Raw genomic sequence first — 12,609 nt, forward strand, 5'->3', positions numbered from 1 at the left:
AGACCCTAACACCTCCTCTCCTAGTGCTGCTTTCTTTTCAGCCTAAGGTATTTAATGGGACCTGCAACCCTGATTCTCTCATCGGTCCCAGAGGAGTGACGACCCACACACTGGAAAAACAGACTGAACTATGTGTGGGCCAGCTACTAGTGGGTACACAGCTTTTTTGCAGCTAAAAAACAGGAAATTATGTTCATGTGTCATTCAAGCTGACTTCATTGATGTTGGGTTTCAAAAACTTCTGTTTCAAAAAGCTCAAGTTGTTGGACCTGAATTTCCACAAAATGTGTTTTATAGAATTTGTGTCTCATCTATACAGGGCAATAGTAAAGGGTCTTGACTTGCTAATGCATCTTGGATTGAGGGCATGGTTGTGGTTTTAAGGAAGCTGTGAACCCCATACTTGTTACCATTGTTTCTTGTTATATTCTTAAATGTTCATCTATGTAAGCTTCCCAGATAATGATCAACAAACCTGAAAGAATGTTCCATGTTGTCTCAAATGCAGGTTCTAGCATTTAATAAGCCAGGGGTGGGAAATCTTTTTTCTATCCAGGGCCAATGACCCACAGGGGAAAAAATTAAGGGGACATACACAATCATTAATTGTGCAATGAATACAATAAATGAATAAGTATATTGAAACACTCAAAAAGTTAGTGTTTGGGTGTTGCCATCTCCTGAAACTCCTGGCTACGTAGGTTGGGATCTACTTACTAACATGAATAATACTATAACTGAAAATACTATAAATGCTTTCTTCTTGCAGGGATTCTTCCAGTGGAACAAGAAAGGTAGGTGGGACAAGGCTTTTAAACTACCTTTGCAAGATACTAGCAGCATAACTAGCCGTTCTTCATGCCACCTTTCTCTTTGTAAAGGAGAGAGGGTGTTGTGCACTGCTGTTAGATTATGCTTGGAGCACCGGCTGTTAACAGTGCCCAAGTGACTACTTTCCTTGCTGACCCATCGGGGAGATGGTGGTGGGTAGCAGTAAAGAGCCTACTGGTAAAGCCCAGGGACTGGATGAAATTAAAAGGTGGCATCTGCACTTGACAAACCATAGATAAGCAGTTATACTAGCAGAAGAAAGATGGAAACACAGTGCCACATAAGACTTCTGACTTGTTTCAAAATTTTGAACAAGAGACTCCAAAGACAAAAAATAAATAAATAAGTGATCATTAGCATCAACGCCATCAGTCAAAACAGGACATCCTGCCCACCAACAGTGATACAGCGGTTTAGTTAATTCTGCCTTGTGGGCTATTTCAGTCTGGGCAGTGTCAAGGAAGACGTATCTCACCTCAAAATCTTTGGGAGGCCCCCTGTCACACATCCATAACTTAGCAACTACATAGTTTTCCTTGCTGACAAGCTATATTTGCACATGGACAAAACTGTCCCCACTGAGACTGATTTTAAACATACATACAGTGGTACCTCAGGTTACAGACGCTTCAGGTTACAGACGCTTCAGATTACAGACACTTCAGGTTACAGACTCCACTAACCCAGAAATAGTACCTTGTGTTAAGAACTTTGCTTCAGGATGAGAACAGAAATCAGGCAGCGGTGGCACAGCAGCAGCGGGGGGCCCCATTAGCTAAAGTGGTACCTCAGGTTAAGAACAGTTTCAGGTTAAGAATGGACCTCCAGAACAAATTAAGTTCTTAACCCGAAATACCACTGTACTTGGTAAAGATCTGGTTTAGACAGTGATTAGGCGATGCAAGTTTGCTCAGGAACAAATATTGTTGCCTAGCTACCAGTGAGCTGAATAATTTATTTGGTGATCTAGTTTTGTCTTTGTAAACACTTTTAATTAAACCCAATTTCTGAACCCTCATAAAGTATACTATCAAAAAATCAGTATTCTAATGATACAGAGAAAGAAGAGATGTTTCACCAAGTGAGAGTCTAGCAGAATACAAGAAACTGGTGCTGTCCATTGCTGGATATGACAAGGGAGCACCAACTGCTCTCATCTCTATCATCTGGCTGCTTGAAGGCTAATATCTGCTTACCTTCTACAACCCTGCACTATAATCAGGAAGGGCTTCTTCTCTGGGCAATGCAGTGTTTTATTTGTTTATTTGACTAATTTGTAAATTATCCTTCATCAGTTAAGATATCAGCAATTCCCAAACTACATTCAATAAAACTATTTTTAAACATTAATTCCTACTTTAAAATAATATTCAAACCATCACACCACTATAGCAGAAAGCAGCATCCTTGCCTCTGACCTAAAACCCACCATTATTTCCCAAAGGCCTGAGTGAAAACAGATCTATGTGTCTCAAGATGGCATTGGAAACTTAGGAATGAAAGTGACGACACAATCTCTAAGGCAGGGATAAGAATCTGTGACTCTCCAGATGTTGCTGGACTCCACTCATGCCATCCCCAACTATCTACCAAGCTAGCTGGGGCTGATGGGAGTTAGAGTCTAATGACATCTGGAGGGCCACAAGCTCATTGTCCCTACCCTCAGGGAGGGCATTTTGCAGGGTGCCACCACTGGGAAGGCCCTGTCACCAGATGACGGTTGGCTTACCTGTCAATGGGAGAGACCGCAAGCAGCATCTCCCCAGCAGATCTCAAAGCCCAGACCAGTGGATATAGGAAGAGGTGCTCTTACACCTCTTTGGGACCTAAGTCACTCAGGGCTTTATATGTTTGCATTCAAACCTTGAATCTGACCTAGTAAGCATGTTGGTAGTGCATTCTGTGTAAAATCAGTTTTATATGATTCCAGCCGGATACACTGATCACAAATCAGTTGGCTGTGTTCTGCACCAGCTGCAACTTCTAAACTGACTCAAAAGCACAGTCCCATGTGGATTACAGTAATCTGTTCGCAAGTGTACTAGAATTTGGAGTGCTGCGGCAAGGCTATCACAGTACAGTAGCTGGAAACAAGCCTTGCTGACCACTGAAGTCACTTGGGCCTGCAGTGACACTGTTGGATTCAGGAGGACTCCCAAACAAGCTATGGATCTGCTCCTTCAGCTGGAGACTGAAGTGCAACACCATCTAGAACATACAGTCTCCCCAATACCCGAACATGAGAACCACTCACCAACACCTCTGTCCGCCTCATCAGGATTCAGCTTCAGTTGACTGGGCCTCATCCACCAGCCCATTACTGTCTCCAGACATTGGTCCAGCACTTGCACAGCCTCATTTGGTTCAGATGGTGTGGAAGATGGTGAAGATGATCTTCCTTGGGAGGGATCTGGTTGGGTTTTTGAATCACTGACTTGTTATTGGTATGGCTTGCATGGTATACATTGATGAGTAAATTAAATTATTTCTACTCCATTGTGGATATTTTGGTATGAAGAGTGCTGCGAGCATGTTCTCATCTTCAGTATTGAATCTTAATAAAGGAGATAGTTAAACATGCAAAGCGCATCAGATCTTGGTCGCACATCCTAAGACACTTTGGGAGATGGTATGCAGACTACACCCACAAAATCCTTTTAAGATGTGTAGGCTACATGGAATAAGCCACATAATTGTAAAAAGTGAGATTCACTTCCAGCTAAACAGAGGTTAAGATAAAACTACATTCAGGGTGTTAACACAGTGAGTGGATTTCCACTAGCACCCCCCTTTTTTTTGCATTGAACCAGACAGGGCTTTATTTGAGAAGGGGTTGAGCCCCAAAATCTGTTTTGAGAAGGGCTCTGGCAGCAGCAAAACATACAGTACCTTTAACGAGAGTGAATCTGAGCCCAGCGAATTTCTTCCACATTCCAGAGGAAAATATCTATGTTCCAGCAAATACGAGTTTTGTGGCCACCTTAAAAGACTTGACAGGTTTATTGCTGTGACTTTTTTTCCATGGACGATGACGATGATTCACCAGAACAACCTATTCACGCAGAACTGGGATTTCTGAGCCATTTCTGTGTTTAAAAATGAAGCACGGGAGGCGGGAGGGTGACAGTTGCTCCGGATTAGCTACTTCGGAGTACAACTGGGGACGTGAGCCCGTTAAACGTGGAACATAGACGTTCAACCGTCAGCCCAGATCAAGTGTCAAGAAGCGAGACGCTCACAAGAAGCGAGAGAAACTACCCTCCGTTAAGAATGAGGTAATAATAACTGGTCGTTTAAAACAGTTCGGTCAACCGCCTCGAGCAGGCAGCGCGCGACACCCGCCCCGACAGTTTGCTTTAAGGCGGGAAAATCAACCAAACTGCCTGAATTGGGGGCGGAGTTAATCCGGGCGGGCGGAGCGCCCGCTGCAGCCGTTGAGGGGGCGGGGTGGGTGTGAGGCCAGATACTGCTGCTCCCCGCCCCGCCCCCCCCCCCGTTTCTCGTTCTTCCCCGCTCCACTTTTTCTTCTCAAACATTAAAGTGGGCGAGGTGGAAAGGCGCATTGTGTGCGCGCGCGGGGGTGGGGTGAGGATTGTTCTCTAGCAACCAAAGTATTCTCCGGCTTTACCAAAACCGATAGAAGTTCATATATATATGTGGGATTAAAATGCATTAGATATCAATATATATAGAGATATACAATGCATTTTAATCCCACACTTAATCCCCCAAAGGCTGGAGCTTCCAAATACCAGTTATGATTTTTGCAGAGCCGTGCTGGGGTCTCTCTCAACAGTCCCTGGCCCTCAGTTGACGGTCTCAAAGACAGGACACCAAAGGAAATGAGTTTTTGGAGGGAGGTGGTGGAAAAAATAGTTCAGTGGCCTGCAAAGTAAAAACATTCCTGGAAATGGAAGGGAACTTTCAGTCGCCTTTAGTGGTGGCGACAATAATTTTATTATTGTTGTCATTATCTTATTATTCAAGTCACACGTTCAGTCCTTGGCACCTCCAGGTAGAATTGGAAGAGATGTCTGAAAACCTGGAGAGATGCTGCCAGCCAGTGTTGACGATGCTGAGCTGGATGGAGCAAGGGTGGAAGGCAACTTCCTACATACATCTCAACGCTCGTAACAGTTTAGCTTCATTATGCAAGGAAGAATATGGCTCAGTTTCCCGTGGGGTGCAGAGACAGTTTTCATGGGACACATGACATTGACAGAGGACACAGCGCGTTCAGCATGTAGAACAAATTCCACGCTGACTCAGAATTGGATGTGGCATATGCCAGGATATGCAGAGCAGATTTTACAGGAGCAGTTTAGGGCACTTGTCATATCTCACAGAACACAGTGCAAGGATTGTCATAAACCTTTTGTTGGTCCCAGAACACCACTCCACCCCCACCCCCACCCGTTTTTGCGCTTGGAATTGCATTGCTATTGGCAGCTTTTAAAACCTTAGCTTCTGTCAATGAGATATTGTACCAGATTTGGGGGAGAATAGATGGACAGAGAGTTGACATTTGTTGGATGTGTAGTGATGTATAACAGTAGTAGTAGCGGGACTCGGGAACGTAAGTATGGGGATTGGCATGCACTTCCATCTTCTACCCTAAGTGTTCAGGTCAGTTTCCCCTCTTACAGTTTTAACACTTTTTACACGAATCGTCTTAGAATCATAAAATCATGGAATGTTAGAGTTGGAAGGGACCCCGGGGGTCATCCAGTCCAACCCCCTGCAATGCAGGAATCTCAGCTAAAGCATCTATGACAGATCCATGACCATCCAACCTCTCCTTAACAACCTCCAAGGAAGGAGAGTCCACCACTTCTCGTGGGAGTCTGTTCCACTGCTGAACAGCTCTTACTGTCAGAAAGTTTTCCGAATGTTTAGTCGGAATCTCCTTTCTTGCAACTTGAAACCATTGGTTCGAGTCCTACCCTCCAGTGCAGGAGAAAACAAGCATGCTCCTCCTTCACGTGACAGTCCTTAAGATATCTGAAGATGACTATCTCCTTCCAGTCGCCTCTTTTCCAGGCTAAACACACCTAACCCCTTCAAGCGCTCCTCATAAGGCTTAGTTTCCAGACCCTTGATCCTCTTGCTTTCCCTCCTCTCCACACGTTGCAGCTGTCATGCCAGGAAAGTGGAGTTCAGAAGGGGAATCTGGGTTGACTATGCAAAAGCAAGCAGTTGCTTAGCGTATGTGGGAAGCAACGGGATTTACTCAAAATCTCAGAAGCAGAAATCAGTTCCTAAACTTTGGTCTCGTATAAAGGGCATGTATTATAATCCGATTGGGCTGCCACGTACTCTAGCCGTTTGCTTAAACGAGGGTCGTATGACAGCTCTAACTTCGGGAAGTGACTGAGTTAAAACCGTAGAGCTTCTACTGTCTCCGACGCCTAGAAAGGACTCAGAAGGAAGTACCGTTGTTGAGGGGGCTTAATCATGAAGGGACCTTCCTGTTGCAAGCGGATCTCCATAGCTAGACACCTAGCAGCATCCCCATGCCCACTAATGAAAACAAAGCCTGCAGGGGACCCATAAGGGAGACAACGCCAAAGAACAAGGTTCGATGTGGCTGCAATTGCAGCATCTCGCTGGATCGTACGAGCAGATGATGAAGGGAAAGGGGCTGGGGAAGGGGTGGGAGTGAAAACAGCAATGGAGTCAGGAAACTGTCATGGTGACAGGAATGCAAGAACTGGGCTGGGGAAAGTTAAGGAGAAACGACCCCCCCCCCCCCGCTTCCAACTCAGCTTTGGCAGCTTTCCTTTAATTGTGCAAAATATCCTTAAATTTTAGAGGAATATTTCTGATGTGAGAGGTGTTGGGCGGGTTTGGTTTTCCTTTTCCTTTTTCTTTTTAAATAACTGTCATATGGGGAACTTACGACTGTTCTAGTAGGCTCCATAGAAAGAAGGGTATAGATGCCTCTACTGATATGGACTTGTGGGGAATGTCTGTTCTGTAAGATGCTAGGGAATTTGTGTTATAGGATGATCTAAAATATGTGTACAGGGGTTGCTCTTTTATGAGCCTCAATAGGGAACTGGGGCATGGTTACACATGTGAGCATTGCATATCTTAATGGTGTAGACATCTTTGCATGCTCTCACCCTATACAAATCTATTTCTTTCCCCGCAATCAGAATTCCCCAGTACTAACGCTGCTGTGACTTCCCTTATGGAACGTGAAAAAGAAACATGTATCCTGGATCTCCAGGACTCCAGTGAAGAAGAGACACTAAGAGGTGAGGAATGAATGGAAGATCTGCAGCGTAATGACTTAATGAATTAGGAAATCTCCCCTCCCCTTTCCACAAAGTTATAGGGATGTTTTTAGACAAGCCATCACCTCTTAACAGCTTTCTTTAAACATATAAACAGAAAAGAAAAAAATTAGAGATTTCCAGGTTTACCAGAAGGAACCTTGAAATTAAACTTGATTTGGATGATTGTAATGAGATGTCTTACCTCCTTATTTAGAACCCTGCTTTCCTGTTACTGTTTTCTTGATCCACTACCAAAATTACGCAAGAGTCATTTTCATCCCTTATCATTTTGCTGAGGTTTCAAAGATATGCCATCAATCTTCTCTCTCAATTTGTGGGAGAGTTTTCAGTTGCTACTTGTCAGTTATATCAATCTATTTTAACATTTTTGTTAAAACTATGCAGGCAATGAAATTAGTTTTGCAATCTGCTTTAGTCTAATCACCCACAAGGGTGGGACTGGTGCTGATAGAGCACAAGACTAACAGGAGGCAGGTGTTCAGTCAAGACATGGTAAACTGTGATTAGCTTCAAAAAGTGTTAAATAGCTGCAGAAAGTAAAACCCCATGCAGCAAACTCCCCATAGCTTTTATGTGATCACCTTTGAAAGTTGAGCTAATTCATCCCACATACTACAGAAATACATCAAGGTTTTAACAAAAATTCATATATTTCTATATAATAAGAAAATCTATTACGTTCTCTTTCAATGCTCTAATTTTACCTACAATTCTGTCATTTCCTTGTGATGAGAGAATTGTGAGTACATAAGTTTCTTTGATTTCCAAAATAGCCTCCATGACTGACTTTTTTTTTTGCAAGCTTTGTGGCAGTTTAAAAGCAGGAGGGGATTTGTATCAATTTCCTTTGTGTTAGGGCTGGGCGTTATCAGCTTTTCAACACTGCAGTGCATCGGCAGCCAAACATCGTGGTTTGGCGACATACCGTGAAGTTGAAAAAACAAGATGCATTGGCCTCTGCCTGTGAGACACTGGGTGAAACTGCCCCAGCTCTCACCTCCGAGAGCTGAGGCAGTTTCACCCAGGCTCACAGGCTGGGACAATGCAGCTTGTTTGTGCCACTCAGCCCTGGTGCAAGCAGGCAGAGCACCAGGGCTCCTTTAACTGCTCGCTGTGGGGAACGGCAACCATGCTCCCCTCAGCTGAGCAGTTTCACAGAGCCCCCACCCCTCCACGGCTTGCAGGAACCAGTGCCGGGCTGGGGGCTCCTTTAACTGCTTGACTGAGGCAAGGGCAGCTGCACATTCCTCAGTCAAGCAGTTTATGCAGATGCAGAGGGAGGAGCCGATACAGCTTGTTTCTCCCTCTGTGTCATATGAGGGCAGAGTGGGATGGCGGTTTCACTCAGCAATATATTGTTGGTGAAACCACCACCACTCCCGAGTCCCTCTGCTAGCAGTGCCCACTGGAGGAAGGAACTCTTGGCTCCCTTCAGTGGATGCTGCTAGCAGGAGGACTCAGGAGCGGTGGCGGTTTCGTTTGTCATTGTTATTTATTTTAAAATGTATAGTGTGCTTTCCCGAGGTTCAAAGCAGTGTACAAAATGAAGTTATGAGTTCAGCTGCCAACAGTGAGGTAAAAATCTTTGGTGTGATTATTCCGACAGAAGACATTGAGATAATAAATGAAAATAAGGAAGAGGAAGCAGAACAACAGAGCATACAGAAAGAAGACAAGTGGATTCGTGACAAGGCAAAGAGGCAGCAAGAAATCTTCCAGGAAAAAGGAATCACAGCACAAGGCCTAATGGAAACTACCCAGCATGTGGCCAGTAATGGTGAATCTGTCATATCTGTGGAACAAGAATCTACGGACATTTTTTCCGACAATGACAAGGTGCCCAAAGCCACCATCTGCCCTGACTGTGGGAAGAGCTTCAGTAACAGCTCCCACCTAGTCCGGCATCGTCGTGTACATACGGGAGAGAAACCCTACAAATGCCCCCACTGTGACAAGAGCTACCGCCAAGACTCCCACCTGGTCCAGCACATGCGTTCTCACACAGGGGAGAAGCCATACCGCTGTACTCACTGTGGCAAGGGCTTCTCCCAGAGCTCCAACCTTATCATCCACCAGCGGACTCACACGGGCGAGCGGCCCTTCACCTGTCCCGAGTGTGGGCGGAGCTTCAGCCACAGCTCCGATCTCATCCAGCACAAGCGGATCCACACGGGCGAGAAGCCCTACGTCTGCTCCATCTGCGGGAAGTGCTTCTCGCAGAGCTCCAAAGTCACCCAGCACAAGCGCTTCCACTCAGGGGAACGGCCGTTTTCCTGCGGGGAATGCACCAAGACGTTTCGTCTCCGCGCTGACTTGGTCCGCCACCTCCGTGCCCACACCGGCGAGCGGCCCTTTGGGTGCCCAGAATGCGGGAAGCACTTCGCTGAGAGCTCCCACCTTATCCGACACCAAAGGATCCACATGAGCGAACGGCCCTTTCGCTGCCCAGACTGTGGGAAAGGGTTCAACCAGAGCTCCAACCTGCAGCAGCACCAGCGTGTGCACCGAGGCCAGAAACCCTTCAAATGCGATGAGTGCGGGAAAGGTTTCGGCGTAAGCTCAGCACTGCTGCAGCACCAGCGCACGCACACGGGCGAACGGCCCTACTGCTGCAGCCAGTGTGGGAAGAGCTTCAGCGTCAGCTCCACTTATCACATACACCAGCGTATCCATGCTGGTCAAAAGCCCTACTCGTGCGCCAATTGCGGGAAAGGCTTTGTGCGCAGCTCCGCTCTCCTTCAGCACCAAGCCACCCACACTGGCGAAAAGCCCTTCCGCTGCCCATACTGCGGGAGAGGCTTTGGACAGAAGTCGGCACTCTCCCAGCACCGGCGAGCCCACGTGAGGAGAGGAGAGACGTTGGCTTTGGTGGAGGGCTGGGATGCTGCTGGGATGGAAGGTGTTGGGGACCAGGGGGTGGAAGGAGGAGTGGACGGCCTGTGGCAAGGCAACGGGATAGGGATTATGGAGCAGGAGTGGCAGAGCGAAGGGGACGAGAGCATGAGGCGGGAATGGGAGGACGACGGGGATGAGACCATGCGGGTGGAGTGGCAGGACGACGCAGACGAGAGCGTGGTGCAGCGGTTGCAGGAAGACGGCAGAGAGAGCATGAGGCAGGAGTGGAAGGATGGTGTGGATGACGAAACAGAGAGGACAGAGTGGCAGGATGACGAGGACGAGTGTGTGGAGCCGGGCTCGCAGGACGACTGCACTGAAAGCATGAGGCTAGAATGCCAGGACGACCCCGACGACGAGGCCGACGAGAGGGTGGTGGTGGGGTTGCAGGATGATGGGGACGAGAGCATGAGGCTGGAATGTCAGGATGACGAAAGCGAGGAGGAGGATTTCCAAGACCATGAGGATCAAAGACTGAGGGGGAAGTGTCTGGATGAGATTGTGGAGCCAGATTGGCAGGATGACAGAGAGGAGAGCCTAAGGGAGGAGTGGGAGAATGCCGTAGGTGAGAACTTCAGGCAGAAGCACAGCAGCGAGGGACAGGAGTGGCACGGCAGTGAGGACGGTAGCGAGAGGCAAAGCTGGCTGGGAGAAGGGGAGGATAGCTTGGAGGGGGAAGGCGAGGAGATTGGAAGGCAGAGTTGCCAGGATGAAAATGAGGAGATTGTGGTATTAAAGTGATTGGTTGGGATGCAGCGGACAAAAGAATGGGAGTGGGATGCTTGGGGAACTCATTCCATAGCCCAACCAGCAAGCCATCAATATGTAGTGGACAGAAATGGCAGGACTATCCATTGGTGCAAAGTGGTCTTGTTCACCTGCAGCAAATATGGCCGTGTTTGTGTTGTGTGGGAGATTCTGCTTGGGCTGCTCTCCACTTGAAAAATGTTCCTCACCCTCAGTACCTGCATGCCTGTACTAGATATCTCCACATGGCTGCCTCATGGTCAAGCTGTATGATGATCCAGCTCCCTGTGTTGTCCCAAGTCTTGTGCCATTTGCTGGTCAAATTAATTCCAAATCGGGTGATTTTATTCAATCAGCTTTTAAATCTTACCCTACATCTGTACATGGTGTGCCACACTTCTCAAAGTGAACTATGTAATGTTAAAAACCCATAAAGCTACCCGAGGCAGGTGCCTTTTCATAAAGAGGTGGGTGACTGTGCCTTTCCTTACTGCTACACTTGCTACACTCCTTGAATCAGTTTGGTAGGAAGGACACCTCACCTCAGTCTGGAAGCTTTGAAATCATTGGCTTAAAAAGGTACTGTGTGAGCAACAAAAAAACCTGATTAACTTTGTTGTTTTATTTTCACTGGTATTATTTAGGAGCCCAGGCAAATCTGGGAACATGTAAGACTCCAGTATTTAACTAGAACAGCTTTTTAAACTCTTATTGCATGCTCCAGACCCTTTACCCTTCCTAACTGAAGTTATTTTTGTAATGTTTTGATTTCTGCTATTATCCATGTCTCCCTCTTATGAACTAATAAATGCTCTTTTTAATTCCCACTCAAGTACCCTGAATTCTTTTAACTTTGACGCCAGGGCTAATAATCAAGCTAAACATTTTTTCAAATCCATTTCAAGACAATTGATTTTACATAACCTATGCATTTTGGATACTCTGATCTTTGTCTATTCTTTGGAAGCAGAATGCATTTACACTTACAATTGCCAAATCTAGACAGCTGAGCTGATCAAAACTTGCTGGCCTTGATCCAGAGAACAGAAGGAGTTATTCTGCATACCTAAGTGTGGTTTGAATTTGTGTTTCTCAAACAGCCACATAGCAAACCATTTGAAGCTGATGGGAGTTTCATTAGCAGTTTGGGATATGGTATGGGGCTTAGCCCTTCCAAGAGAAAATGTGCACAGGGGGTACTCCAAGAATTAATTCCCTTTTACTGTCATTAAAATGATCTCTGACTTCCGGCAAGCCAAGATGGCAAGAGCCACGGCTGCATGGTGCTCCTGAGAACTGCCAGCACCAACTGTGCTGCCTGACTGGTCCCCATGCCGCCGCCACCGTCACGATCGGAGGGGGGAACTAGGGGTGCCCAACGTAACAAGCAGAAAGTTCGCACAGAGCACCCCATCGACAGCCCAGCGAAGCTCCTAGGCCTGGAGGTCTCCGGAGCCGAACAGAAAGCAAAAAGGACCCCCACCCAGCCAAGCACCAGCTTGCCACTGCCACCGCCACCAAGGGAGAGAGACAGGAGGGTACTGGGAGGGCCAGGGAGGCCATGAGAAATCATGCGGCCTAGCCCAGGTCTGACCCTGAGCCTACCTCCCCGGCAACTAGTGTGAAAAGAGCAGTTTGGGACCCGGGGGCAGGGGTGGGACCATGTGCCGGAGACCACCCCAGGGAAAAACAAACGCAGCACAGGACATCCCCTTCTGGAAAGTTGTTGTTTGTTGTTTATTTTTTTAGTATGCTATTATCATCATCATCATCATCATCATCATCATCATCTTTGGATAACTGTAATGGCATCCATGCAGGAGGCCTGAACCAC

The 12,609-nt window shown here is 46.8% G+C and overlaps 2 protein-coding genes across 4 annotated transcripts in view; one reads left to right on the top strand and one right to left on the bottom strand.

Annotated features, from left to right (window-relative positions):
• The window catches only part of PRR14 (proline rich 14), a 44,022-nt gene extending 39,848 nt beyond the window's left edge, over positions 1 to 4,174 (bottom strand). For all 3 annotated transcript variants that reach the window (XM_083581860.1, XM_083581859.1, XM_083581857.1), the window contains exon 1: positions 3,086 to 4,174. The gene's annotated coding sequence lies outside the window, so the exon portion shown is untranslated. The remainder of the gene's footprint in view (positions 1 to 3,085) is intronic.
• LOC310747349 (uncharacterized protein) overlaps positions 1 to 11,602 on the top strand; it is a 32,632-nt gene extending 21,030 nt beyond the window's left edge. The window contains exons 8-10 of the mRNA XM_083581715.1: positions 6,361 to 6,407; positions 6,990 to 7,091; positions 8,740 to 11,602. Coding sequence (XP_083437841.1) covers positions 6,361 to 6,407; positions 6,990 to 7,091; positions 8,740 to 10,769 — 2,179 coding nt within the window. The 3' untranslated portion in view covers positions 10,770 to 11,602. The remainder of the gene's footprint in view (positions 1 to 6,360; positions 6,408 to 6,989; positions 7,092 to 8,739) is intronic.
• The last annotated feature ends 1,007 nt before the right edge of the window (positions 11,603 to 12,609 follow it).

This window comes from Podarcis filfolensis (assembly GCF_964270895.1).
Source record: "Podarcis filfolensis genome assembly, chromosome: 13".
In the NCBI taxonomy this organism is placed as follows: domain Eukaryota; kingdom Metazoa; phylum Chordata; class Lepidosauria; order Squamata; family Lacertidae; genus Podarcis; species Podarcis filfolensis.